Source organism: Emydura macquarii, unplaced genomic scaffold (assembly GCF_026122565.2).
Source record: "Emydura macquarii macquarii isolate MOO-44397 ecotype Brisbane River unplaced genomic scaffold, CSIRO-AGI_Emac_v2 contig_1451, whole genome shotgun sequence".
Taxonomy (NCBI): Eukaryota; Metazoa; Chordata; order Testudines; family Chelidae; genus Emydura; species Emydura macquarii.
This window is the reverse complement of record NW_027131588.1, coordinates 21,003,715-21,031,659: the sequence shown is the minus strand read 5'-3', so window position 1 is coordinate 21,031,659 and position 27,945 is coordinate 21,003,715. Positions and strand designations below refer to the sequence as shown.

The 27,945-nt window shown below is 45.0% G+C and overlaps 2 protein-coding genes across 11 annotated transcripts; both read left to right on the top strand.

Annotated features, from left to right (window-relative positions):
• The first annotated feature begins 321 nt into the window (after positions 1-321).
• On the top strand, positions 322-23,307 carry APTX (aprataxin). Of its 10 annotated transcripts, none has more exons than XM_067553313.1 (9): positions 322-418; positions 5,092-5,228; positions 6,773-6,819; positions 9,920-9,985; positions 11,398-11,736; positions 13,901-14,011; positions 19,809-20,035; positions 22,494-22,597; positions 22,954-23,307. In XM_067553313.1, exons 2-9 carry the CDS (start codon positions 5,099-5,101, stop codon positions 23,106-23,108), a joined length of 1,179 nt encoding a protein of 392 aa, XP_067409414.1. In that variant the 5' UTR covers positions 322-418; positions 5,092-5,098; the 3' UTR covers positions 23,109-23,307. The 10 variants fall into 10 exon arrangements, with proteins under 10 accessions (XP_067409414.1, XP_067409416.1, XP_067409413.1 ...); XM_067553315.1 differs by having other exon boundaries at positions 403-490; positions 13,901-13,960; XM_067553312.1 differs by having other exon boundaries at positions 403-490.
• A 3,518-nt stretch (positions 23,308-26,825) lies between these two features.
• Positions 26,826-27,704, top strand: ACTL7A (actin like 7A). Its single transcript, XM_067553458.1, has one exon. It carries the CDS (start codon positions 26,843-26,845, stop codon positions 27,677-27,679), a length of 837 nt encoding a protein of 278 aa, XP_067409559.1. The 5' UTR covers positions 26,826-26,842; the 3' UTR covers positions 27,680-27,704.
• The last annotated feature ends 241 nt before the right edge of the window (positions 27,705-27,945 follow it).

The following is a 27,945-nucleotide window of genomic DNA, read 5'->3' as shown; positions in this document are numbered from 1 at the left end:
ATGTGATGTTTGGAACTTGGCAGAATTCCAGACTGTCCCTTTCCCTTCGCTGCATCCCACTCACCGCCGGCTGTCCTCGGTCAGCAAAGACCTGGAGTGCAGAGGTACATGCACACGGGTTCACCTGCCATCACTGAAAAGGAGGAGGGGGGCACATCAAGCAATGTCTCTGCTGCTGCTGCTGCCGCCATGGGTCTCTACAACGGGCTTAGTGCTGCTGCTGCTGCTGCTGCCCCCTACTGGAGCTGCCGCCGAACGTCCCCTGCTCTCTTGCGGACACCGCCCCGCCCTTCCCCCGCTTCGGTCACGTGAGGCCGGCCGCTCTGACTTGGCTGAGTGGCAGTTGGGGCGGCTGAGCGAGGATTGGTTGCGGGGCAGGCGCACTGCGCAGCCGCAGTCTGACGACAGGCGTTAGAAGGTGAGTGCGCGCGTGGCCCTTCCTCTGCCCGGGGGGCGGTGAGGAGAAAGTGGAGAGGGGGTGAGGACGGAGGTGTGTAAAGGGGCGTGGCTGGGGGGAGGAGCTTTGTGGGGGAGGAGGTAGTGGGGGGGTGCAGGCTGGGGGGAGGAGGTAGTGGGGGGGTGCAGGCTGGGGGGAGGAGGTTTGTGGGGGAGGCTGGGGTGAGGAGGTTTGTGGGGGGAGGGGAGGTTGGAGGGAGGTAGTGGGGGGTGGGCTGGGGGAGGAGGTTCGTGGGGGGGGGATAAAGGGGTGGGGGGGCAGGCTTGGGTGGGGGGGTGGGGTGGGAGTGTGTGAGGGATGTGGGGGGGGAGGGCAGTGTCTGGTTCTCTTTTAGTCCAAGAGGCGTGTGTCCTTTGCTGTGTCTGGGGCCTGGCCTGTGCAGAGCTGCCCCAGCCTAACAGGCCTCGCCCCCCCGGCCCGCTCTGCCCGTCTCTCCGGTGTATTCCTGTAGTTCAGGTAAAGCGGCCTGGGAACAGGTTACACTAACGCAGTTTGAAGTGGCCGGGCAGAGGTTTGCACCAGTTTACCTGCATCACTGACTCTGTTTTTAAGCACCTGTTAAGTTGCCCGCATTGGGAAGCTGTACCTGGTGTGAACTGAAACCAGGTAGAGCCATCCTGTTCTAACCCTACCCCGGTTTGGACAGCCTCATTCTAGTCTCAGAATGGCTTTTTTCTGTTTGGCTTCAATGTCATAAATTAAACCCAAAAGTGTTCCTGCAAGTGTGTCCCCTACTCCTCACCCCGGTGGGTTTTACCAACTATCTCAGTGTAACTTGGGAGGAGCCCTGACGCTGCTGCCCTGGGAGGGGGGGCGGAGTGAGAGAAAACATCATTCACACTCTCAATGCCCATTAGCTATGTCTTCACTGCTAAAATAAGTGGGGCTCTGCAGGGATCAGTACTAGGCAAGATGCCATTCAGTACTTTCAGCATTGATCTGGAAGTCAATATAAAATCACTACTGATAAAATTTGCAGACACAAAATACTGGCAAAGTAGTAAATAATGATAAAGACAGGACTGTCACGCAGAGCCATCTGGCTCACTGGGTAAGCTGGGCCCATTCAAACAAAACATGTTTTAATGCAGCCATATGCAAAAGTATATATCTAGGAACAAAGAATACAGGCCATCCCTATAGAATGGGGGACTATAGCCTGGAAGACTATTTCTCTGAAAAGGAATTGGGGATCATAGTGGACAAGCAACAGAATGTGAGATCTCAGTGCAATGTTGGGAATAGCGAATAGGAGTAGGGAAGTTATTTTACCTCTGTATACAGCACTGGTGAGACCAATACTGCATCCAAGTCTGGGGTCCACATTTTAAAAAGGATGTTGAAAAATTGGAGAGGGTGCAGAAGAGAGTCATAAAAATGATTTGAGGTCTGGAGAAAATGTCATACAGTGAGAGACATAAAGAGCTCAGTCTCCTTAATTTAACTGTAAGAAGAAAGAAAGGTGACTTCGAGTGTATAAGTACCTTCATGGGGAAAAAATACCAGGAATTAAAGGACTCTAATCTAGCAGAGAGAGGCTGGAAGCTGACACTTGACAAATTAAAATAGTACGAAGACACAAATTTCTAAGGATAAGAATGATTAACTATTGGAACAAACTATCAATTGAAGTGGTGCATTTTCCCTCTCAATGTCTGCAGATTAAGACTGTGGACGTCTATCTGGAAGATACGCTTTAGCCAAACACAAGTTATGCCTTAGTAGTCAAAAGCAAATTAGTGGTCTCCATATTGCAGTAACTGGGTGAAATTTTGTAGCCTGCACAATAACTTGTGTTTGGCTAAAGCATATTTTCCAGATATAATATAGAATAGAGCAGGGCTCAACAAATCCCAGGTCGCCATGGTGCCTAGAAATTTAAGTCTGGTCCCTAGTTTTTTCTCAGGGGAGCGGTCACTGCGCTTCGGCCAGGGTGCTCTGGCGCTGGGCCCATGTTGTGGGAGAAGGGTGGGGGGAAGGGGCGGGGCCAGGAGGGGAGAGCAGCTGCTGTGCTCTGGCCAGGGCACCCTGCCACTGAGTCCACATTGTCTGGCTCCTTAATTTTTGGGCTGACTCCTTGATCCGAAGCAAATTTATCGAGGAATAGAAATTTGATCACAACTTTGCAGTTGGCCCATTTATGCTGATTGATAATTTGGGAAGTCTGTAACAATTTTGCGAGAGAGAATGATGTCCTAAAGATTTGAATAACGGAGTAGAAGAAGGGATAACACATTGGTTCATTTTTATTCATGAAAAGATTTGTTTTTACTCAGTATAGACACTATAATATAGACAGTATATACATCATTATACCTGCATAATTAGAAGATTTCTAACCATCAGAGTGAGGTTCTGGGACAGCCACCCAATAGTAGTCAGGACAAACAACCTAAGTAGCTTAAAGATGGAGCTTGATAAGTTTGTAAATAGGATTATATCTGCAAGGTTGCTAGTGATAGCAGCAGACTGAATTCAATGACTCAGAAGGTCACTTGCTGTCCTATGTTCTTCAGATAATGGCACTTATTTGGTACTTGACCAATATGATACCGGAACTGACTGATGTTAAGATTAACTTCTGCTCTGTTGTTCTGAATTTTGATACAAAATCATCTAAAAAATAATAGCTATCCAGTAAGGTATGTCAAGTAAAAATGAAATTGTTGATTTAAGTGAGGTGTTCCAGAGATATAACTTTCCATGCTGGATAGTAGTACAGACATAATTAACTGTTTGGGAGGTTCTTCCTATATTCTGTCAAACTTTGTCCCTTTCACATTTCAATATGGCTAGTGTTTTTTCCAGTGGGAAAATAAGATGTGTGTATATCTGTAGTTAAAATAAACCACAATACAGTTGTGTGGTTTTGTATTGTATCTGATGGCCGAATTTGTAATGATATAGCATATGCTTCATACAGTCTAACTAGTTGAAATGGAAAAATCAGTCTGAGTGCTTCCCTTTTGTAGCTTGCCTGGAAATAGAATTTAGTCACTTGACTTATTCAGCACAAAAGGTAACACTTGTCCTGTTGCCATGTGGTTGGATCAAAAATGTGGTGGTGGGAGAAGAACCTTTAAACTCTAGTTTGGGTTGTAAATATGCACCAGTAATTTAAGGATGACCTCATTCTGGGAAAATTGCATCAGAGTCTTATGTGATTTAATCAAGGTTTCCCAATGAGCGATTTAGTGGGAATAGAACCCTGGAATACTGATTCCCAGTCTCCTACTGGAGATGCAGCTTTATGTGTGACAAAGAGGAGGTATTCTTGGGTTTTCTTGGAGTGCTGTGTGTGTGCCTCAGTTTCTCCCATATGTTACTCCTGTATTTTGGTGATGGGACTCAGGTGTGTGATCATTGCAGAGGCCACTAGAGGGCAGATGGGCCTTCCCCAGTCACATGTATGCAGACCCAGAACCCCTTTGCCCTTCTGGGTCAACCGGCTGCAGCAGGTGGATATCAGGAGGAGTGGCCCGAGAAGGAGACTGAGGTGCCAACAAAACTCTGTAGTGTAGACCTGGCCCATGAGTGGCTTTTTAACATTTTTTTTGGATTAGTTTAAAGTTTAAACCCTTTCCCAAGTGTCTTAAGATAAACCTGAAAAATTCCCTTTTATTCTATAATAAGAGTGTCCACGCTGTAGGTTGCAGCAATATATCTGTTGATTTAAATTCACACCGTTTTTGGGTTTTTTTACTGAAAAAGCTTTCACCTGTAGACAAGGCCTAAACCAATCTCTAGCTCATGGAGGGTTAGAAGAGCACTTTTGTGGAGTAGGTTATCCCTTAACTTCTTAATGTGGGGCTTCTTGTGCCTGCCTATGAAATACCTCTACTGGTGGTTACTGTTGATGATGGAATTCATCTGCTGGTGTGATTGTGTGGAACAATCCACCAATGCAACAGTAGAAGTATGTCTGGACACATTTTGTAATTAGACAAGCAGTTATGTATTGTGCATTAGGGAAACATGCAATCCCAAATACCAGACGGGTGCATGGACCTGCTTGGGCAACTTATCCTGAAAAATCTTTTCACTGAAATGTGATGAGTTAAATCCCATCCAGTTGGTAGGTTAACTAGTGAAGAATACTATCTTGATAGTCAGTTATTTAAAGTGGGGGAAATTGCACTGAAGGGAAGATATATGCACAGTTTAGTAAAATCCTAATGAATAAAACATGGCATTGGAGTTTACAGAAATGGCCACTGTGGTAAATCTAAAAATGAATGAGATGTTGCTATAAAAGCAATAGTAGGAGATATGGATAGGCAGCTGTATCAACTGATTGGGGGAAATCCTGGTTTTAAATATGTGCAACTCTCAACATAATAAAAAAAAAGTATATTGAATAATATAAACTTTTGTGTATATAATAGTGAATATTTTGCACTTCAGCACCTTTCACTGGGAGATATAATCAAAGCACTATTTCCATTTTGTAGGGGGGAATAATGAGTCACAGCAATGTTAAGCAAATTAGCCAAGGTCATACAGCCAGTTAGTGGACTGGCAATAGAACCAAGAATTTCTGATTTCTAGTCCTGTACTCCAGCCACTGGATCATAGTCCCTGTCTGAATGTAATCCTCTGCGTATGTATCTGTCTCCTCTTGTTTTGTTCCACAGTTCAATAATGCGGGTGTGCTGGCTAGTGAGGAAAGATAAATGCTGTCAACGAATCAAACTGCCACACTTAGAAACAGTGGTGATAGGGCGTGGCCCAGAGACGGAGATAAGAGACAAGAAATGTTCACGGCAACAGGGTAAGTTATAGCTTCAGTTTACGTGCAACTACTGGCTTGATGACAGCCCAGCAGTTCCAAAAAAATGTGTAAAAAATCTTTGAGGTACAGGTATAGAAATTCATTGATGGGTTCCATGTCAGATTGTGAGTCATTTGGGTTTTATCGCTTTTCTACTTGGTTACATTATTGTGATAGGCTGTAAAATCTAAAGGCCAGCTGGCAGCGATTGGGCTTAAATTTACATATAACGGCTGGGCAGTTCAGGTGGGAGTTACAGCTCTTCTCTGAAAACCAAAGCGGGCATTCCTCTGGCTTGCTGTGCAATCATCAGTCTTGGGGCTTCAATCCAGTGGGCATTTTAGCTACAGAAGATCTCTGCTGTTTAGGTAGAGCTACTTACCTACTACAGCTATTCTGGTTTTTTTTCTGCTTCAAAGGGCTCTGCAGTCTGACAGGCATGAGGGAAGGCGGCCTTCCTGCCACCAGGAAGAGAAGAAATTGATCTTTATAAAACAGTCATATATGTAGTCTGTAGAAAACCAGTAGACTCTTATAGAACTGATAGATGGTGGAGAGTGTTTTGAGTTTGACATCAAGGTTTCAGTGAATGTGATTTTTATGTATTGTTCATGTTCCTAGAATGCCAGTAGGTGCATTTCCTAAATTGAAAAGTAACTATATACATTCTGTAGCAAGGATAGAAGTTTGTTAAATTCTGTATAGCTCTATAAAAGATTCTGTAGCAAGGATATGATTGTGATAGATTTCCTTTGTATCATATCCTGTAGTACAACTATACAATATCAAGTGGTGCTAGCTGCAGATTGTTTAAAGAAGCTCTATTGAATACATAGATAACCAAGGTTGGCTTTCTGAAAAAATCTATAAAACCTTAGGAGAGTGGACGGTTGGGATAATTCCAGTCAATCTCTGCCTGTGTTCTGGCATATCAGTCAATTGCTCATGACTGGAATCATTATGCAAGCGTGTCTCAAAAAATCATATGGTAGGTTGGTTTTATAATCCACATGTGACCTCTGGAACTTCAGAAAGGCCAATGCTGGACACTTTATTTCATGTACATTAATAGAAATCCAATTGATCAGGCAAGACAATCATTAAGTAGTGTTGTCATAATTTTTAGCCATTTGCTATGTAGATGCTGGTAATTTTGTCTAGGGAGCGGAATGTTAGCAACACGTGTTGGATGCAAGTTCAATAGAGACATCTGGGATTTCAGAAAATGTGAATTCGAAACAAGGTCTGTGCTGTGTTTAAGTTGCCTGCAGTTTTAATATGCCTGTCAAGGCTTCTAAATAGATGTTGGCCCCCTCAGTACTATTTATTAATTGAAAATTAACTAGAATAAACTGAATCAGGGACTTGAGTTAGGGTCTGTATTTCTGTCGTCACCCATTTGAAGAGAGTAGGAACATAACACTGTGGGCCAGATCACTGTAGGCCAGCTGAGATTGGCTTCAGTAGAGCTGTGCCAATTTACTCCAGCAGTCTGATCTCCTGTGTTTAAGTAATACTCTGATGCTTTGTTTTTTTCTTTTCAGTGCAGCTAAAGGCAGACTGTAATAAAGGGTATGTCAAGATCAAACAGGTATGTTCGTTTATGGATGTTCATTATTACTCTTCTTTATTCAGGGTTGTCATTGTGCTTTGCACTTCACAAACCACGACAGATGGCACAATCCCATCACAGCAGTAGTCATCTGACACACCCAGACAGCTGGACAAGACGTCGCTCAGGGAGGTCGGTGGATAAGCTAATGCTGTAATACTTCTGCTGTTTGCTGCAGATGAAGGGCTGTTTCACTCCTCTTCCCTACACTGAGTAACATCCTGGAAGAGGGCTAAGATTAACATCTAGTCCAGGCTTAAAATTTAGGTGATCATGGCTACGTCGCTCAGGATGTGAAGAATCCAGACCCTGAGTACTGTAGCTGTGCCAACCTTACCGCTGGTGTAGATGCAGCTAGGTCAGCAGAAGAATGCTGCCCTCGACCCACCTACTGTTGCTCAGGGAGAAGGTGCTAAAACAGTGATGGAAGAACCCCTTCTGTTGCTGGAGGCTGTGTCTACGCTATGGGGCTATGCTGGCCTACCTATGGCAGAGCATTGGCTGTGGTGCTATAGTCTTGTGGTGTAGACGTGGCCTAAGATTTCTTCTGCTGCTGCTGCTGCTTCTCCACTCTGTTGCTGGGGGTGGCCTCTGTCTGAGCTTGGAGAACAGGTGGTGTTTTAATGAACAGTTTTAAACGCTACTTAGCATCCAGCATAGACAGGGTTTAACACCTTTACAGTGTGTTAGCTGGCTGTAGTAAACGCTAGGTCCCTCCTCCCAGGGTTAGCAGAAATATTTAATAAAACAGCCTGCTTTCCTAGCCTAGACAAGGCCTCTCTGTTTGTTTATCTGGGTTTCTGGGTTATTATTCAGCATAGCGCCTGACCATCTTGGGGGTTAGACTAGATGCCTTTGTGGTCCCTTCTAAATCTGTGATTCTATGATCTTACAAAGTAACTATAACCAAAGTCAGTCAGTGGATTAACCTTTGCTTTCCCATGGGTGGGTGGACCCAGATTCTTGCTGCTCCAGAAGCAGCTCTGACATAGCTGTGAGAATAAAGAGGAACTATTCAGCAGTCTGGTTGGTGCAGCTTCTTGAAAATTCCTCAGCACCATCTTGTTCAATGCTGTCCATGCAGATGGTCACATGACCCCAGCCATGGCTGATCTCAAGAGATGCCACTGAAGAGTGTGGATGGGATGGTGGTGGCAGCCTCTTTGCTGAAGACCACCAGCTGATTCCTCCTCACTCCTGCAGGAGGAATGGTGATCCAGGGCCCATTTCTCCCCTTGGCCTCCAAAAGGAGCAGGGCTCTTCGAAGTAGCCTTACCTTGTTCCAGAATGTGGCTGGATGCTGAGGGGCTATAGCTCCCCTGCTGGCTTGCAAGTCATTGTTGCCATCCACGCTGCCCCCAGACTTGTCACTCAGATTGAGAACATGGACAAGGTGTGCAGGCCCCAGGTTGCACCTACCTGAAACCCCTTGGTTGTGTTCGGATTCTTCTGTGACTTAAACATGAAAAATAAAAATTTCATACAAATAAAAACAAAATCTTCGGGTACCTTGTTTCCTCTTTGAAAATAACCGAGTTAACTTTGTATTGGTGAAAGGTGGGTCGTTAGACTGAGAGTCACACCCACTGTGCCAAGAGACCTCCACCCCAGATCACTCCAGGGGAAAGTGGAGACTCCATACCTATTCCATCATTGTCCCCTTCTGCTGAGATTGCAGAAAGACTCGATCATCTCAACTGTGGTGGTGATCTCTTATGTTGAGAACTTGATTGTTAGGGGTAGGGTTGAGACCAACAAACTTATTTCACTCAGGTCATCTAATGGTGGTAACTCTGTCACAACTAAACTGTGTCCAAATTAGACTGGTGACCTACCGGAGAGAGAGAGAGAGAGACTGTTTTTTCACAGAAGTCTTTAAACTTACCATCAAATCCTATATTCTGGGTGCAGTGCCCTACAGGTCCAAAAAGCACCACTGCAGCCTCACTGTGTTTGTTTAGAAACAAACCTTTCTTCCAAAGATCCCAGCTGCTTGATAAATGTTTTACACGTGGCTACAAACTATATTCAGTGAAATTCCCAATGGATCAGCAACCACTGGTTACCTAGTGAGTAATTACAGCTTTAATTACAGTTTGAGTAAAACTGTACAAGAAACTTTGGGACTCCTGTGACTGTATTCAGATAGGCAGCTGCTTCTGCAGATGGCTCTTAGTGCAAGTTTCACTGTATATGAGGATTGCTTCTGGCATGAGGGAAGTGCAGGGCTTGGGTGTCAGTGAGTAGCCTTTAAACTGTACATGGTTCAGGATGGAAAGTGAAGAAAACTTTATTCAGCTGAAAATTGAGGGCATTATAATTCAGCAGAATATCCTGGGATCCCAGCTGAAATTTGACAAGGGCTAAAACTTCTACTCATACAGAGTGCCTTGTGCTCTGAGTCATAGTGCCCTTGCTGGATACCTGCACGGTTCACACAGGAACTATGCTAAAGAGAAATCTGGAGGCAGTGTTTAGGGGCTAGAGGCCAAATCTGCACACACACAGCCACACCCCAGTACAGTCACCTCATGCTGGGGTATTGGTTATATCTGACTTAGAGAGGACAGCACTACCTCTAGAGCCACCAGCAGAGCTTCTGGAAGCACTTGAATTTCCAAAACACTTCTTTTGGGGAAGAAACATGTAAGAATTATACAGATTTGTAAACTGCTGTGAAAGAAGAGGTAGGTCAAACTTTGAGCCTAACTCCCTTGTGAGTGGTTCCTTTAATAGGGCATTTGTGAAGAGCATTGCTGAGTGAGCTGATACATGCAGGGTATTATTTTTAATGTTTTGAATAGTATTTTGTGTGGACTGGTTGTACATAACTCAGGCAGGGAAAGGGTTAACGTCCATCAAAGGAAGCCAGGCAGGTGGTCTCTGCTTGAGCCCATCCAGACAGTTATTTAAACAGGAAGAGTTTACGGGAACTGAGCTGGAAGGTGACCAGGTCCAGCTCAGCCCAAGGGCAAGAAGAACATGGAGAAGGGGTTGCTTTCTGGCTGGGCAGCTGCATTCTTCCTGGGACACTCCCAGGAAAGATGAATTAATTTCCTTTTGCTCTTGTTTTGCCCAGATGGAAGCGAGCCTTGGGCCCCCTCTGAGAAAATGGGCCGGTGTAGGGCTCTGTGCTGCCAGGCAGGTGGGCTATCTCTTCTTCCTTGGCCATTTTCTCTATTTCCTGGTGCCTGATGCTACAATCCACCAGCCTTGCACGCTGCAATTCAGATTTCTTGCTTATGTTCTCTGTGTGATTTTTATAACATTTAAAATAATATTTGTACGGATGCAGAATGGGATATTACAAGAGTCTGGGGTTGTAACAATTCTGTATGCACAGCTAGCTATACTTACATGTTCCTATTAATACTTTCATAGTTAATATGATCATGGAGACGCTCAGTTTGTAGAGAAACAGAACTGCATGAATGCCTCTTTAATGTGACTAAGTGGCAGAAGAGGAACTTTTTTCAGTACTTTCCTAAAATATGTGATTGATTTTTTTTCCCCCCCATAATCGAGATGACCTGCCTCTTTTCAATTTATTTTTATTTTTTATTTGAAATATTTGTAACATGGGGCCCAGTTCTGTCTCTGGTGTTACTCCTGTGTAATTGAGGGCAGCATTAGGCCTGCCATGGTTATTCACAGATAAATATTTGGAATGGCAAAATCCTCTCTCAGACCTAGTCACCAATGAAATATGCAAAGAACCTTCCAAAGATGCTGTGCAGTTGGAGCACAGTGAGAAGACACACATTGCTATGCAGGGACGGATCAGAAAGTACAGTTGTTTGGAACCAAGGTGCTGGTTTCTGATGCTGAATATCTGAGACAGACTAGTGAAGGTTCTGCTCTTTATTTATTTTCCAAGCACCCAAAAATATGCCCAGGGCCTTTAAACCCAAGTGAAGACACAGCTCAGTCCTGCAGCCCATGCCACTAACACGGATCCTGTACCCGTGTGGGACTAACCTCATTGGGATCACGGGCTCCAGGGCAGTGCGAGATCACAGCTAGTAGTAATGTGGACCCTGTAACCATGTGGAACTGACTCCATTGGGTCACAGGACAATGTACAGTCACAGCCAACTCCACTGACTTGGACCCATGTAGGATCCCACATGGCTGCATGCTGGGGTGAGATCACCTGCAATACCACTAACACAGAACCTAGTGACCCCAGGGGGGTGCCATATGGGTATAGGGCTTCATGGCGGTTTGGGGTCACAGCCAGCTCTGCTAACACAGGCCCTGTTCCCATGTGGGGTCTCATTAGGCTCATTATGGCTTCATGCTGGTGCAGGGTCTGTGCTAGCGGTTCTAACTGCAGGCCCTAAATCTATACCTCCAACTCTAATTTTTGTGCTCCATTAAAATGGGCCAGTATGCGGAGCAGTGGTGGAGGAAATGCCACATTCTTCTCTCTCTGCATTGCAGGAACAGGGATGTCCTAGGACGGTTTGGGGTAGTTGGGCTTTAGTCATTCTGAATGAGAGATCTACACTTGTATGCCAATCCAAGCATTGTGCTTTATTTTCTCATTATCCAAAGCTAGGAGTTAACCCAGCCAGTGTTGATTTGGTGGATATTGGCAAGGATGAAGAAGTGAAACTGAAGCCAGGACAGATTCTACATATTGTGAATAAACTTTACCCCTATACTATACAATTCTTGGAAGAAACATGGGTGTCTGGTGCAGGAGTGGAAGGGAAGACAAAAGCTAACAAGAGGCCATACGTAGACTCTGGGAATAGTGATGTGGAAAACATGTCTGAAAAAAGTATGAAAATGGAACAACCGGACTTTCAGGATGGTAGTTCAAGCTGTAAGCCAAACACCAATAGTTCCTCCTCCTCCTCCTCCTCCCGGGACAACTCTTCCAGCCACAAGGTGAGCAGTAGAATACCCTGCACTAGCGCGCCCACCATTGCCAGCACCGGTGGAGCTGCACTGGTGCTACAGCAATTGTGGGAGAAGGTTAAAAACCTGTCAGTGTAGGCTGAGCCTCAGTGAAGTCAGTCAGGTCAGCTGACTAGTGCAGAAACCAGTTCTGGCTGAGTGACTCTTTAGCATGGGAGAGCCAACACAGCTTTGGGGAACAAGCTGAATTCCCTTCTGGCTTGTACATCAGCCACAGAATTGCTAAGGCCTCCATCCTGCAGTCTGGTCCACATGGGTGGTCTCGTATTGAAGTCAGTGGGGCTTCATATAGGTGCACAGGACTGCCTGTAGCAGACTGCAAGATCAGGGCTTTGGTGATGGGTGACGATGTCCTTGTAAAGGGAGTAGATTTGACCTGAAGACTGAGAATGGGAACACATGAAACCCATTAACTCTTTTCCCCTGTCACTTTTCAGAGTAGAAGGATCCTTAAATAAAGTGTCCATCACATACCAAAAACCTGTTAAAAGAATTCCTTGCCTCTGCTCGCTCACTGTGTTACATGGGGCTGGTATCAGCAATCAGTGGCAATTTACCAGAGACATGGTAACACTTGATTTGCAGATTGCTAATACAATTTAATCAGAACAGGCTCTCACTATAGCTAACACAATACTAACAAAATACTATTACAGTGCTATGCTCGCAAAACCCATAGAGAGACGTTCACACCCAATCGGCTGTGCACAGGAGTGGCCTTCAGGAATCTTTGTCAGATGGCCAGTCTGGCAGAATTCCCGCTGGATTTGGGTGGCAGAACATGTACCTGTCAGCCCAAGTGCACTATTCGTATAGTCCACTTGTGCACATCCACTGTGGCTGGTATGTAGTAGCTGACAATATTTCATGGCTGTTCCTTACGGGTGTTCCACATACTTTTCCGGTGTTCAACTCATCCATGTAACTCTTTAATTATTTACTATTATTTACATCATTCATACTATCAAAACTAAACTATTATCATAAGAACAAACAAAACACAACATTCTTTCGCAGGTGAAAACTATTTGGCTGTCCTATTACTCCTGGGGATGTTCAGACTCAAGGTTGCATTTCCTAAACGTGTTTTCTTTTTCATTTAGGCAGCTGGCTTGTGAATCTGTAAGTGTCAGTAGTTCAAAGGCTGCCTGCATACAGACTGCAAAATGTGGTCAGTGCTGCAGGGCAGGACAGAACAGGCTCATGGCCTACAACTGAAACCAAACTTTGCAGAGGTGGCCACTAACTCTGTGTCACTGTGTCATTCACTGTGTGGCCTTAGGCTAGTCACTTTGCCTTTGTTTCAGTGTCTCCATCTATGAGATGCATACCACACCTTCCTCATGAGGGGCTTAGGAGGGTTAACTTGTTAATATCTGTGCAGCGTTTTGAATATATAGAATGCTATAAAATGCTTCATATTCTGAAAGAAATCAGGCCCCAAGTCTCTCAAGTTGGGCACCTGATCATTCAGAAACCCAAAGTTAGTAGAGGTTTTTGCTAATATTGGCTTAATCTCCCAGTGCTGTCTATTTAAAACAAACAAAAAAACACCCACGGAACACCCCCACCCTCTCTCGCATTGTTGTTGACGACAAATGTATTAATATCTGTAAGGTTCAGATGTTACGATGGGTGCAGTAGAAAGGAAATTAATAGTGTTGCATTCAGTGCAAGGTTTGGATGGTGGCAGTGAACAAGACCTGGAGCCACCCATTGAAGGATAAAAATAAAAATAAATAGTAATGGCTGCCTTGTTCCCAGAGCGCCATCCATCCTGTGCACTGAATAATGCAGGGTCCTGTGGAAAAATAGTCTGTGATCATGTAATTAAGGGCTGTGTCATAATGCAAATGTATAAGAGGGCCAAACGGAGGTTGCCTGGGCAACTCTGATTCTGGAATTTCCTAACTTTTCAGTGTTTTACTTTGTTAAAAAGGAGTTAAAGTTGCAGTTTTTAAAGTAATTTCCTAGGATTTTTTAAAAGAAAATATAAATACTACTTAACACAGGTATGTATCAGCAAAATAATATTGGAGTTATAATAAAAATTATTTAATTGAAGACTTTGGATTCTGTTTAACTATCATTACATTTTTTAACTTCTGAAAGTGTCTTTTTATTTAAACTCTAGGAACATTTAGGACATTGGAGTCAAGGTCTGAAGATCTCCATGCAAGACCCAAACATGCAGGTGGGAATGACACACCCTGTACTTGGAATAACTTTTACCACTCCATGTTCAGTGAGCATCCCATTCAGAATGGTGTTGCACTAACTGCATGTTAACATTAATGCACATGTGTGTATGTATGTATATCAGCCTGGCTTCTAGATGCATTCTTTGCAGGTGGGAGAGGCACTAGTCCTTCTCCAACAGGCCAGCAGGAGACATCTATAACCTTGGAGATCCATTGTGAATGATGCTCCCAATTGCTTTTCTTAACACCTGTGGTTCAGGAGAGGTAGATTCTGTGACCCATTTAACAAGAGTGTGTGGGGTGGTGAGGGTGGAATCTCGTGGAAACAAGACCTCTGTGACAGTCATGTCCCTAGCACTAGGTTTTCCTTTCATGGTCACTTGGTTTCATTTATAGCTATGTATAAAGCATATTTCACTTGCTTCAGCATCTGGATCCCATAACCAATCTGAAACACTCACAATACCATGCCTAGAGCAGGCAGTTATGAGACCCAAGGACTAATTAAGAGAGTCTGTCAAGCTGACCAGCTGTGTCCCTTGGGTCCTCAGAGGTTCTTCACCCACATTGCTTGGTGAAGAAATGAGACACTAAGTTTTGTACATTTTATTAAAACACAAACTAACCAAAATAAAATCAAGAAAACCTATCACTGATGCTAAGACTGTTGCTAGTAGTAAACTAGCCTAGAAATAAAACCATTATCACTATCAAATCAAAATCGGATCAAGATGAAATCAAATTACTTTAATATTAAAGTTAAATCATCAAATTAGTACCAACAAGAATCAGTCTTTATCTATAGTCTAAGAAGGTGTCTTGTTTTTTTTAATAAAGGATTTACCAAAATCCATCAAAGTGGTAATTGGAATGGGTAAGTATCATAATACAGAACCAACTATTACCTAATGTCTGAACCAGAGTGTCTCTAAAGTTCAGTTCTTCTGTGGTGGTGATGGCTAATCCTCCCCCCAAGGGGAGAAATAATTCAGGCTATAACAGAGTGCTCCTGGTAAGCAGATGTTTAACTACTCTTACTAGCTGAAACTCCAGCTGACAATCTTGAGTCTCAAGACTTTGATTCAGAACACACTTTGAGTAATTACACAATGAGTAACTTTGAGACAATATTTGGTGGTATTAGCCCTGGGGAAATTTGTTTCTGTTGCCTTCCAGAAAAAGAACAATAGCAATTTCATTACCTGCAGGTCCCTTCCAGAAAAAGAACAATAGCAATTTCATTACCTGCAGGTCCCTTTCAGAAACAAGGAATTTATAGTCATTCTCTCTTCGAGTGATTGCTCATATGCATTCCAACATAGGTGAGTGCGCGCGGCTATGCCAGCCCCGAAGGGCTAAAGTCCGTTTTCTAAACTTCTATAAACACTATCTAACTACTTAACACTATCTACTTAACAACTACTTAACACTATCTATACAAATGCAGAACAAGGGTTGCTACTTGCTTATACTAGCAAGGGGCACTAGCGTTCCAGCTACCGTCACGAGCGGAAAGAAGGAACTGGGGACCCGCGGGGTCGGTGGCGCCATATATACCGCGACATGAGGGCGGCACTCCAGGGGGCGCCGGAGCCGACCCTGCGGGGGTTGCTAGGGCAAAAAAGCTTCCGGAGGCTCGTGCACGGGGCGCGCACTCACCTATGTTGGAATGGATATGAGCAACACATCTCGAAGAACAACAGTTACTGGTAAGTAACCTTGTTTTTTTCTGTTCTGGAAGTGAGCTATTGGCCAAGCAGCTTCTCCTCTGGAATGTTCATTTTGGCAGAGGAAAATTATTTTATCAAGGTTTAAGCAGCCAGTATTTCTGAGCCTAATTCACTCACATCCCAGTCAACCGTAAACAAATGCCTGTGTGGGTGAATAGTTGGGCTTTGTACTAGGTCCTGAGGTTCAACCAACTTGGGAATGCCAGCAAGGAGGGTGAAATCAAGTGAAAGACAGTCTTTGTGGATGGCCCTTAGGAGACAATGGCTTCCTACTCCTCCTGAGACTGTTCCGGCCGAATGACATGGCGTCACCCCTTGCTGTTAGACCAGGGAAGGAAAGGGCTGCCTAGCACTGACAGTGCCTTTCTGTTAAAAGGAGTTTGAGGTGGGTGTGGAGGAGAGAAACGCTTTCTTTGTCTTTGCATATTTCCACTAATTCCCAGATTATTATGGAATACAGCACGGGAGAGCACTGCTGGGATCAGAGCAGCTTTAGTTTGGGCTCACTTGTTTTAGTATTTGGCCCTCTTGACATCACATTCATTTCCGCTCCCTTTGCTGTGCTCAGCCAGAGAAGAATTAGCCAAATACACCTGACTGCGTGGATCTTGGCCCCCTGCGGTTATATAATTCTACTGCATTAAGAAAAAGAGAGTTCTATCAGAAACCTGTGTGCTTTGTTCTTGGATCAATTACTCTTGGAAATGCAAGTCTCTCTCCATGGGGGAGGAAAATGGCTATTTCAGTGCTGATTCAGACCCTAAGTGGCTGAGAGTATTGTATTGATAAGCAGGATGCTTAGACCAGCAAAGGATAAAGTGTTAATAAATCAGCTGTTTAACTGCTACGCTATTAAACAGCTAATGTTGTTTGAGGTTTTACATCAGGTTATTGCTGGTTCACTTGCTTTGTAACCACAATGAAAACCACACTGACTTTTTATTCAACTCGGGCCATGTCTACACTACAAACTAATCTTGATTCAGGTTACGTTGGCATACAACCACCGCAGTCAGTATATCATAAAATCATAGACGGGGGTTGGAAGGGACCTCAGGAGGTCATCTAGTCCAACCCCCTGCTCAAAGTACACCAGGCCTCTGAGATAAACAGGGGAGACAGATAAAATACTTGGAACTGAAAAAGTTGAGTAAAAGCATTAAAATTTTTTCTGATACTTTTTTCATTTGTCGTATGGGATTTATATTGGGGGAAATCTCTGCTAGCTAGCTTTGGATGGTGTTAAAGATGGCATTACGTGTCCAGCTTTGTACAGTCTTGAGTTGCTGAAATTTGCTCCTGTTTCCTTTAAAGCAAAACCAGGAAGATGTACACACAAGGATAAGAGGAGGATATCAGGGATGGAAAAACAAGCGTGTTTCCCTGGTAGCCTTGCTGTTGGGAGGGCACAGGCCCAGCATGCCATCTTACCAGCTGCTTCCCGACCTGGCAAGCTCTTACCAGGGTCAAGTTGGCTGTTCTCTGTTCACAGCAGTGTTACAAAAGGTGTGTGTGTCTTGGTTGGCCAAGCCAGACTCTGCTTGGGAAGAAGGCAAAGATAAGCAAGAGGAGAAATGAGATGGGGAAGGAAAATGGCATAGTAGGGGAGAGGCAATGGTTGAAACTTGGATTTTACATCTCCCTAGTGGCTGTTCGGGATTTAGCCAAAGCTGGTGGAGGTGGTAGTGTATTAGTTTCCCCCTTTCTAGTTGGCATGGCTTTAAAGATCAGGTCAACAAAGACCCAGTGGTATAATGGTAGTTCCCACGGTCCCAGTCAGTCAGGATGGTGATGATGTTCAGTCCTCAAATCTCGGTTATTCAATCCAGCAGCTGCCAGTAAGTGACCTCTCCTTCCCCCACTAGAAAAGCAATGTCCAGAGAGGGGCTGGAACGGCCTAGTGAAGACATGAATATAACAGAAGAGCTCTCCTTTTTGTTTCTAGAATCCCTTGACTCGTTATACCAATCTATGACCTCACCAGGAGCTCTGCGCGCTTAACTCATAGATCTCCTAGCTTGAATGTGCTTCCTTCTCTTTGTACTAGTCCGTCTACAATTTCTGCCTATTTTATTTAACAGGCTGAGTGTTCTTTTTAAATCTCACCGCTTTAGACAACTTAAAATACAAGCCTCTACGCCAGTGGTTCCCAACCTCTTTGGGTCGAGGGCCACAAATATAATTTATACAACCCTGAAGGGCCACCAGTCTATCAACTCAAAAAATGTATTGATGTTTACACCATTAAGGACTTCAAATCACTACATATTTAAAGTAAACATTTTGATGCTACTTTGCTATTTTACACCTACAAACTACTCACAATATGTCACACTCACAGACCGAGCACTAGTGTAGATAAGTGATTGTCACTACACACTGAAGCACCATGGCCTGGCAGCTAAGTTGTGATGGATGGTCTGCTAAGTGCAGGCCAGACTGGAAGGCACTGATTTTTAGAGTCCTGCTGCTCCTCAAGGTCCTGGCTGCTCCACCAGCAGCGCCACCCCACCCACCCACTGCAACCAGACAGAAGGAGTTTGGAGAGGAGGCTGCCTCCGCGCTGGTCTACCGCCCTCCTGGCTGCAGAAGGGAAACCGCATGCGTTGTGTAGCCCTGTGCGCTCCATATGGGTCCGTAGGCAGTGGCTCCCTTCTGCAGCTAGCAGGACGGGAGATCAGTGCTCCCCTCCCTCTGGCTCCACCCATGGACCCAGGCACCTATGGACCCAGGCAGAATGCTTTGCTGTGCTCCCTGCAACAGCCCGGGGGAGGGAAGCGCTGATCTCCCATCCCCTTGGCTGTAGCAAGAAGCCTGTACCGGTCTTGTAGCCCCACAGCAACACACTCCACCTTGGTCCTTAGGCAGCGTCTCCCTTCTGCAGCCAGCAGGAGGGGAGCAGTGGGCCACTTTTGGCCCCCGGGCCACACTGGGAGCCACTGCTCTACGCAACAACTCCCGTTGTGGTACTTTCCTTCAGTTTGATCAGCAATGAATGGCAAATTTCTGTTGGAGCATCCTCTGCTGAAATGTTTGAAAGGATTCCTTCGCCCTCCAGAACAGTGTCTTATGTAGCCTAGTGATCTCAGTCTGACCCCAGTAAATAGAGAGACGTCAGGAAGTTAGGAATATATTTCTTACATCCGCTCCTTGCAAGTGGTTTTGAGTGAAAATCACCTTAGCTGGGTGAGTGAGCACCAAAGGCTTTGAAGACTTTTCGCCTCTTCATTATTTCTGCTAAAGCAAGGTTGTCGTTAGTCTCATCCTAGAATGTTTGCTGCATGCAGTCTCTGAGCGCCGTCCAGCAGCAGCCTTGTGACTCCCGACCCTGGGCAGCCAGTCTGCATAAATCGAGATCAAACTACATTTTAAATCAAGATTGGGTGTTTCTCTAAAAGATCGGTTCTACTTCAACAGGATTATTGTGGGGAAGGTTTCTGGCCCGTGTTATGCAGGAGGTCAGACTAGATGCTCACAGTTGTCCCTTCTGGCATTGGCATCTATGTATCTGTGAACCGGACGTGGAAAGACCTTTTTGTTACTTCACTGCAAACAGAAAGTTTGCATTTGTAAGTTATCTTAGTTCTGCTGCCTGCAGAGAAGTGCCCTGAAGGAGATATGTTGATCCAAACAATTCACAGGTTGTTGTAAAATGTGTTGAGTATGGCGCATAGGAGACTTCTAGAGTCAGAGAAAATCTCAAGACTCTTTCCACCACTGCGTCTCGGGTAAGTGTTTATTGCTTGGTAACCAGTCAACGTGGCTCTCTGGAGGTATATTTATGATGGGAAAAGTAGTCTATTTAACAGTCACTGGAGAGCTCCAAATATATTTTCTCCACAGATCTGTACTAGCCTTTTGGAAATAAGGAGTAAGTTTAGCCCTACCTTGTTTCAGAGGTGCACTCTGTACATCTGTAGGTGGGCACTGGCCCCAGCCCAGACTAGACTAACTGCTTTTGAAGAGTTCTGGGTCTGTGACAGTGGCATGGAGCATGCAAGTGTGGATCAGTGAAGCCAAATATTTAGATAATTCAAGTTATTTTTCTTACAATATTCCTAGGAACCTCAGTCAGCAGTGAATAACCTTGATTTTTCTCTCTCTCTAATAGGTATACAAAGATGAAAGGGTTGTAGTCATTAAGGATAAATATCCCAAAGCTCGTTACCACTGGCTAATCTTACCCTGGGACTCCATCTCCAGTCTAAAATTAGTAACAAAGGAGCATCTTCAACTACTAGAACACATGCATGCTGTTGGGGAAAAGCTGGTCCAACAGTGCCTGGATAAAGACAGCTTGAAGTTCAGATTGGGCTATCATGCAATTCCCAGCATGAGGTAAGATTGTTTAGAAGATTTTATCATCGGGAACCCCTTCAACAGTGATACAGATTTCAGGCCTATGTAGCCAGGTTATGTACCTGTTTTTGAACTTGAGCCTTTTTGATGTACTGATAAGGCCCTATTTTGAAAATTTGCAAAATGAAATTCTTGTTTTATGACGTTCCTGTCTCAAGAAACAGGAATATTGGATGTCGTTAAGACGAGATATAGAGCTTGCTACGTAACGATCCCCACCATTTAAACAAAAGAAAAGTTAAACAGATAGTATTAGCTAGGCTGTATTTTTCTCAAGTTTTTTTTTGCTTAATTATATATTTCTGAGTATCACATCTTTTAAAAATAGCAACATTTTATAAGAAAATGACTACTTTTTATTAATCTGTCAGAACTGGACTTTTCTATGAAGCACTCAGAAAATGCAGGCTTGTTCTCTTAACAGTTACACTGTAAAAACTGGAGAAGCCCAGTGGTGAATGTTCCAGTTTATGGTGTAGACTGGTGGTTCTTCGAGTCGATGGAGCCATGTATTCCATTTAAGTGTGTATGCACCTAGTGCACCAGAGCTGCAGGATTTTGCCTAGCAGTATCAGTAGGGGGCAGCACTTGCATCTTGTTGCCACAGCCCCTCCCAGGGGTGATAAAACAATTTGGTGGGGATGCTGAGTCCTTGAGCCAAACTATAAGCCCTGTATATAATGGAAACCACTTGAAACCAGGAGGTGCAGCAGCATCCCCTGCACTCACAGGTCCAGCACCTATGCCCCACCTCATGATAGATGACGTGGCACCACCTCGTCCCCCTTAGTTCCTTCTTACCATCCGTCCATGGCTGGAGTGGGAGTGCCGTGTGGTTCTTCAACTCACAATTCCTCATCCTTTGACTTAGTTGTACATAGTTAGTTGGTACCCTTAGTAGTAGTGTCAGTTAGCTTAGTAAAGTGTTTTCCCTGGTGATGCCCTCATCAGGGTCTCATGGGGCGAGGGTGGGAGGGTGATCCCCAACAATGACCCTGCCACAAGGTCATGGTGTAAACACACGCCCCATAGACGATACAGGGACACACTGACCCCTCCTAAAGAAAAGGTCAGGATGATGGATAGAAATGTTTTGATCAAACCTACAGGTACAAGGTAAAAGATGGTAACTAACCACATCAGGGAGCAATAGGTAACTTGTTTGTAGCAGTGTATAAAAGAGGGGTCACAGAGGGCGTGTCTTTGTCCAGCCGAGGAGGAGCACAGAGTCACATTGCTCACTGAGCTGAGCCCATTGTAACGGGGCGTACATCTTAGTATCCCCATAGAGTCTGCTGGGTGCTATTACTGTGCCTCGTTGACAATAAACCTGAGCGAGGGCCTTCACTACTGAACAGAATCTCTGGTGCTCTGGGGCAGTGTGATTGAGGTCTGCTGCGCTGGCTAACTGCACCAGAACTGGTGTAGCACACAGAGAGAACACACATGCAGCCAACAACTGACAACAGTCTCGTGGAGGAGACTCTTCCTCCAGGAAAAGTACAGCTACTGCTGGCATGTGGAATGAAGCAGGTCCGTTCAGCTGCTCCCCGGGACCACACAGTGATGTGAGAGGCCCCATATCGTCAACTCCAGTTCCAGCCCTAGGGCATCCTTTAAGTCTGGCACTGACACGGACAATGCTGACATCAACTGTGTTCATGTCAGCGGAGTATCAGGGGGCAGTGGGCCTCCTCTGCCTTTCCATCCCGAGCTTTTCTTCAATTCTGTTTGTGGTGCATGTGGAGCATAGGAAGGGACAGGCAGTCTTCTAACAGACCACCTCTAAGTGGATAACATCCTGTGTCAAGACTGCATGTGACATAGCTTCGGCCCTGCCCCTCATTGGGTGAAAGCACAGTTAAGGTGCAGTCTATATTACAGATTGCAGCTGGTTTATGGGATGACCATGTTGCAACCAGGTTGTCAGAGGTGGTTGAATTTGTAGTACAGATAGAGCCAAAGGCCCCAACTCAAATAGAAGTGTGGGGTAAAGTGCTTTCCTGAGTCCCATCAGCTTTGATTTCAGCCAACACACACACCCTCCTCCACCCCAAAACGTACCTGGCTGAAAGCATGGCGTTCGCTGGAGTTGTATTAGAAATAGTTCTGGGCTGCACTCCTTCCTGACCCTCAATCACCTTGTTTTATCCAATGCTGTCTTGGGAGTTGCTTTTCTTGCTAATGCCATCTCCATCAGTGTCTAAGTTAACTCATGTCACCATTTACAGCTGTTTGAACCCCACGTGTAACTCACCTACTTGATGATTATGCCCCAGACACATCTGGAGGAGCTGGACCTGGTTAGGGCAGGTGTGAACTGGTGCCACAGTGCTTCATAGGGAAAGGATAGAATCCTTTAACGTTCTTAGCTAGCTAATGTTGCTGTGATTCTTTTGTAAATGTAAAATAATGATTACTTGTGTTTTGGTTTCAGTCACATACATCTCCACGTAATCAGCCAGGATTTCGATTCCCCTTGCCTTAAAAACAAAAAGCACTGGAATTCTTTTACTACAGAATACTTCTTAAACTCTCACGGTAAAGACTTTATAACATTTGCTGCATGATGTATAATTTTATCATTTTCATGTATTTTCAGAGCTAATGTAAATATTAAACAGTGTTAGAAGACGTGGACAGTCACGCTTAGTTTTGGATATTGGGTAACATTGTTTTTTTCAGCAAACCTAGCACAGTGTTTGTTTGGCTTATGTTTAACAATAGGACAGACTTCTATTTCTAAATGGAGTATTTGAAGAGAGACTGTGGAATAGTGGAGTAGAACTATCCTATTCTGCAGTGATAAAATGCTGTATAGGTAAAGCAGTATGCACAAACTTCATAGTGCTGAGCATGCACTGTGTTCTGAGCCCGAATGTCTTTGTTTCCTTCAGATGTGATAGAGATGGTAAAGACCAAAGGAAAAGTTCTGGTAAAAGATGGGACCCCTGAGCTCCTCAAGTTGCCCCTTCGATGTCATGTGTGCAAGCAGCACCAGTCTAACATGCCGCAGTTAAAGGAACATCTCAAGAAACATTGGCCAAAGTAATTGTAAAAATCACTGTGAAATCTGACCAGTCTAAAGCTGAACACAAGCCCCCAGCAACTTTGTTTTGTCAAGTTGCATAGATTTTTGTTTTAGCTGAATTACAAATGTAACACTGGAAAGGTTCCGGCTAGTACAAACAGCACATGACTGACACTTTGTAACAACTTTTTAAAAGAAAAATAAAGCAGCCTCAAGTTCAGTATTGAGTAGATTCATTATGGACAATCAGTCTTGCAGCATATCTGACTGGGAAGTCTCTGGAGTTTTGTGGAGGTAAATATAGCTTATGCTTATGCATGGTATATCCACATATTGAATACTGCCTGCAGGTCTGGTCACCCCATCTCAAAAAAGATATATTGGAAGTGGAAAAGGGAAGGGCAACAAAAATAGCTGAGGGTATGGAACAGCTTCCAGATGAGGAGAGATTAATAAGACTGGGACTATTCAGCTTGGAAAAAGAGATGACTAATGTAGACAGCAGGTTATCTGATTGCTGGAGCACAGAAGATTTCAAGGAAGAGCTGTGCCAAGTTTTCCTTATTGGTGACAGGACACAGTGAAGGTCTGCTCCCAGAACAGTGTGCACCTCAGGCTGGATACTGATTTCCCAGTACAGGATATATTTCCTAATAGCATGGAGCCCATCCCAGTATATCACTGGGCCCTGTCTCAATGGATTGATGAGCTGGAGTGGTATTTTAGCATACAGCCAGTCTTGTCCAAGCCTGGTTTTTTTTTTTTTTTTTTTTGTCCCCAATTTTATCAGTTTCCTGAAAACTTTTGCTTCCTGTAGATGAAATCACCTGGGCCAGGCCTTGTCTCTGCAACAAATCCACTTATTTACAATGGTGTGAACCCAGCTCTGTGGAAAAAGGCTCTTCCTCATGTCCTTGCTCTTGGGTGCCGAAATGCTGAGGTGGAGTTCTAGTACAGCCAATCTCACATTTAAAGACAGACTTTTCCCCCCCTCTTACAATTATTTGGGTAATGTTAAGATGTGGTGTTATGCTAGGGCCAGTGACGGACTCTGGCAGGATCCTGGGGCTCCAGGCCTTGAAGGGTTTTGTTCAACATCTTTATTAATGATCTGGAGGATGGGGTAGATTGCACCCTCAGCAAGTTTGCAGACGACACTAAGATGGGGGGAATGGTAGATACCCTGGAGGGTAGGGATAGGATACAGAGTGACCTAAACAAACTGGAGGATTGGGCCAAAAGAAATCTGATGAGGTTCAACAAGGACAAGTGCAGAGTCCTCCACTTAGGAAGGAAGAATCCCATGCACAGCTATAGACTGGGGACCGACGAGCTGGGCAGCAGCTCTGCAGAAAAGGACCTGGGGGTAACGGTGGATAAAAAGCTGGATATGAGTCAGCAGTGTGCCCTGGTTGTCAAGAAGGCTAATGGCATATTGGGCTGCATTAGGAGGGGCATTGTCAGCAGGTCACGGGAAGTGATTATTCCCCTCTATTTGGCATTGGTGAGGCCGCATTTAGAATATTGTGTCCAGTTTTGGGCCCCCCACTACAAAAAGGATGTGGACAAGTTGGAGAGAGTCCAGCGGAGGGCAACCAAAATGATTAGGGGGCTGGAGCACAGGACTTATGAGGAGAGGCTGAGGGAACTGGGCTTGTTTAGTCTGCAAAAGAGAAGAGTGAGGGGGGATTTGATAGCGGCCTTTAACTACCTGAAAGGGGGTTCCAGGGAGGATGGGGCTAGGCTGTTCTCGGTGGTGGCAGATGACCGAACAAGGAGCAACGGTCTCAAGTTGCAGGGCGGGAGGTCTAAGTTGGACATTAGGAAAAAGTTTTTTACTAGGAGGGTGGTGAAGCACTGGAATGGGTTACCTAGGGAGGTGGTGGAATCTCCATCCTTAGAGGTTTTTAAGGTGAGGCTTGACAAAGCCCTGGTTGGGATGATATAGCTGAGGTTAGTCCTGCTTTGAGCAGGGGGTTGGACTAGATGACCTCCTGAGGTCCCTTCCAACTCTAATATTCTATGATTCTATGATTCTAAGGGCAGAAGCCCACTGCAGCAGTGAGTTGGGGGCATAGCTGTTGCTTGTGACAGAGGATACAGTAATTCTAATATTAACACTGATCACAGAGCACTCCAGTTTTCAGCAACTATCTGAAGCGATCAGCTTTGGTTGTGTTGCTTGGCCATTCACATGGAAAGACGGCCTAAAATAACACTAGCTAAGATACTGTTTTCCTGCTTCTTGTGAACACTGCAGGGGAATGGCCCAGCCCAAGGGACAGAATATCCTTGCACTTGTCATCACGGACTCCTCGAGCCAAGCAGTGGCACTAGTGGACTCTGAAAAGAGCCCCATCCTCCTTCAACAGTAGGCGCTTGGGCCACATCTCCCCTCTTAGACTAGGTAGAAACCAGTATTGGATCTTGTTGAAGGTATGTTTCATGGTGCTGTTTAGCAGGAGGCAGCTTCTTTTTGGTGGTTTCCAACATTGTACCTGTTGTACTCCCACTGCACCCCAAAACTCTAACTCTGGCTGCAGTGGCTCCGTGGCAAACACATGGATGGCAGGTGCTGTTTGTGGAATGCGGTGATAAGGTGACTCAGAACGATACAGCACAAGCCTGGCTTTCTGTATTTCAGCTTGTTCTCATGCAGATCAGCCATGCCCCAGCAACACAAGGGCTGTCTCTCACCCTTGCCGTTTTCTAAATATGGCCACAATCCCATAGAAAGAGTGGGGGTTGGAAGCTTGTTTAATTGTTAAACAAATGAGGTTAGGGAAACACTTAACATAAATTTAAAAAAAAAATCTAGACCTCTTCAGGGGGAGGCTGGGGAGGAAGTCATTTGTTTTCTTAAATCAGGGTTGCATTGAAAAGTCGTTGCAGTCGAGTTGGGGCTAGTAGTGCTAGACCTGTTTTAGAACAATTCATGTGTTTCTGTGCATTGCAGAGACATGCCTACATGCAGTATCTGCACCCTGTTCAGCTCCACAGGCAGTAGCAGCAGGTGGGAATGGTGGCATAGGCCAGCCACCCTGTTGTCTACTACTACTCAGGGCAGGTCCTAGGGCATGTGATGGTAGAAAGAGCTGCAGCCAGGCCCCAGTAGCTCTCTGCTATGCTAAACAAGCAGTCTCTTCCCCCCAAAAGTCCTCACGTGGAGAGGACTTCTGAAAAGCTAGGCTCTGGCCCCAAGGGCAGCAGACCGCTGATGTCATAATCAGTGATGTCAGTGGCATGAAAGTTCCAAAATGACCCCTGGTATTTCTCTGCTTGCCATGGTTTCTGCCAGCGCACTCACAGGGAATCAACATCCATGACAAAAAGGAAAGGAGACGTAACTCAAAGGAACTGCCAGCTCTGTCTCAGTAGCAACAATCCAGGAAGGTCCTGCAAAAAGGGCGGTACTAGTTAGAGCCAGCAAAATGCCTAAAGAAGACAGCCCTTCATCAACCCAGGGAAGCCCCACGATTGTGAAGGAGACTAGAGCAGTGATCATAGACATTGGCACCGGTTACTGTAAGTGTGGATTTGCTGGAGAGCCTCGTCCTGCCCATGTGATTTCATCCACAGTGGGTAAGCATTTCCAGGAGACTGCAAAAACTGGGGACAATCGCAAAGAAACCTTTGTTGGAAAAGAACTTCAGGATGTGAAAATACCGCTAAAACTGGTCAACCCGTTGAGACATGGCATAGTGGTCGACTGGGATTGTGTCCAAGACATTTGGGAATACATTTTCCACAAAGAGATGAGGATTCACCCAGAGGAGCATGCTGTACTGGTTTCAGACCCTCCACTGAGTCCTACCACCAACAGGGAGAAATATGCCGAGATGCTGTTTGAAACGTTCTGCACTCCTGCCATGCATATTGCCTACCAGTCCAGATTGTCTATGTATTCGTACGGAAAGACCTCTGCGCTCGTGGTAGAAAGTGGCCATGGTGTTTCATATGTGGTCCCTATCTATGAAGGTTACACTATGCCAAGCATTACTGGAAGAGTAGACTATGCTGGATCGGACCTCAACCACTACCTCATGAAGTTATTAAATGAGGCTGGGAACACATTTACTGAGGAACTACTAAGTGTAGTAGAAGACATCAAGGAAAAGTGTTGCTATGCGTCTCTGGACCTCCAGCATGACATGAGTTTGCCTCTCCGGAAACAGCAGGTTGATTATGAACTTCCAGATGGGCACTCAATTACCATTGGCAAAGAGAGATTTCTGTGTGCTGAAATGCCCTTCAAACCATCCTTGATAGGATCACAGCAGCCAGCGCTTCCACTGCTGACAATGAGCTGTCTCAATAAATGTGATGTTGATCTCAAGAAGAAGCTGATGGGCAATATTTTGCTGTGTGGCGGTGGTACCATGCTGACAGGTTTTGCTGACCGCTTCCAGAGAGAGCTGAACAAGATGTGCCCTAACGATGATCCCATCGCAGTAGCATCCCCTGAAAGGAAGTCATCTGTCTGGACCGGAGGGTCAATTTTAGCATCGCTCAAAGCCTTTCAGCAGCTCTGGGTTTACAGAAGAGAGTATGAAGAACATGGTCCTTTCTTCATCTACAGGAAATGCTTCTGAGTACCAAGTGGACAAGCCGGACTGTGGAATCCGCACTGCCGCCCACAAGGGGACGGACTGTAGATGTTTGAGTCTCTGTTTCTTTCTCAGACACTAGTAACACACTGAGTGGTTCAAACGAAGTCTGGACGTGTGTTCTGCTGGGGCTGTATTAAATGCTCATAGCATTCTGTTGCACATTAACAAGTCTTACCTTGTCTGTCTCCTAACAATGTCCACTGTAACCTATTTGACTAAGGAGGATTTACCTGTGTCAAACAGACCTA

Excerpts from the sequence above, each read along its gene's own strand:
- APTX (XM_067553313.1), top strand. The coding sequence starts at position 5,099 with ATGCGGGTGTGCTGGCTAGTGAGGAAAGATAAATGCTGTCAACGAATC. Across the intron at positions 5,229-6,772 it reads GAAATGTTCACGGCAACAGG|TGCAGCTAAAGGCAGACTGT; the intron begins GTAAGTTATAGC and ends TTTTCTTTTCAG. Across the intron at positions 20,036-22,493 it reads CATGCAATTCCCAGCATGAG|TCACATACATCTCCACGTAA; the intron begins GTAAGATTGTTT and ends TTTTGGTTTCAG.
- ACTL7A (XM_067553458.1), top strand. The coding sequence starts at position 26,843 with ATGAGGATTCACCCAGAGGAGCATGCTGTACTGGTTTCAGACCCTCCA.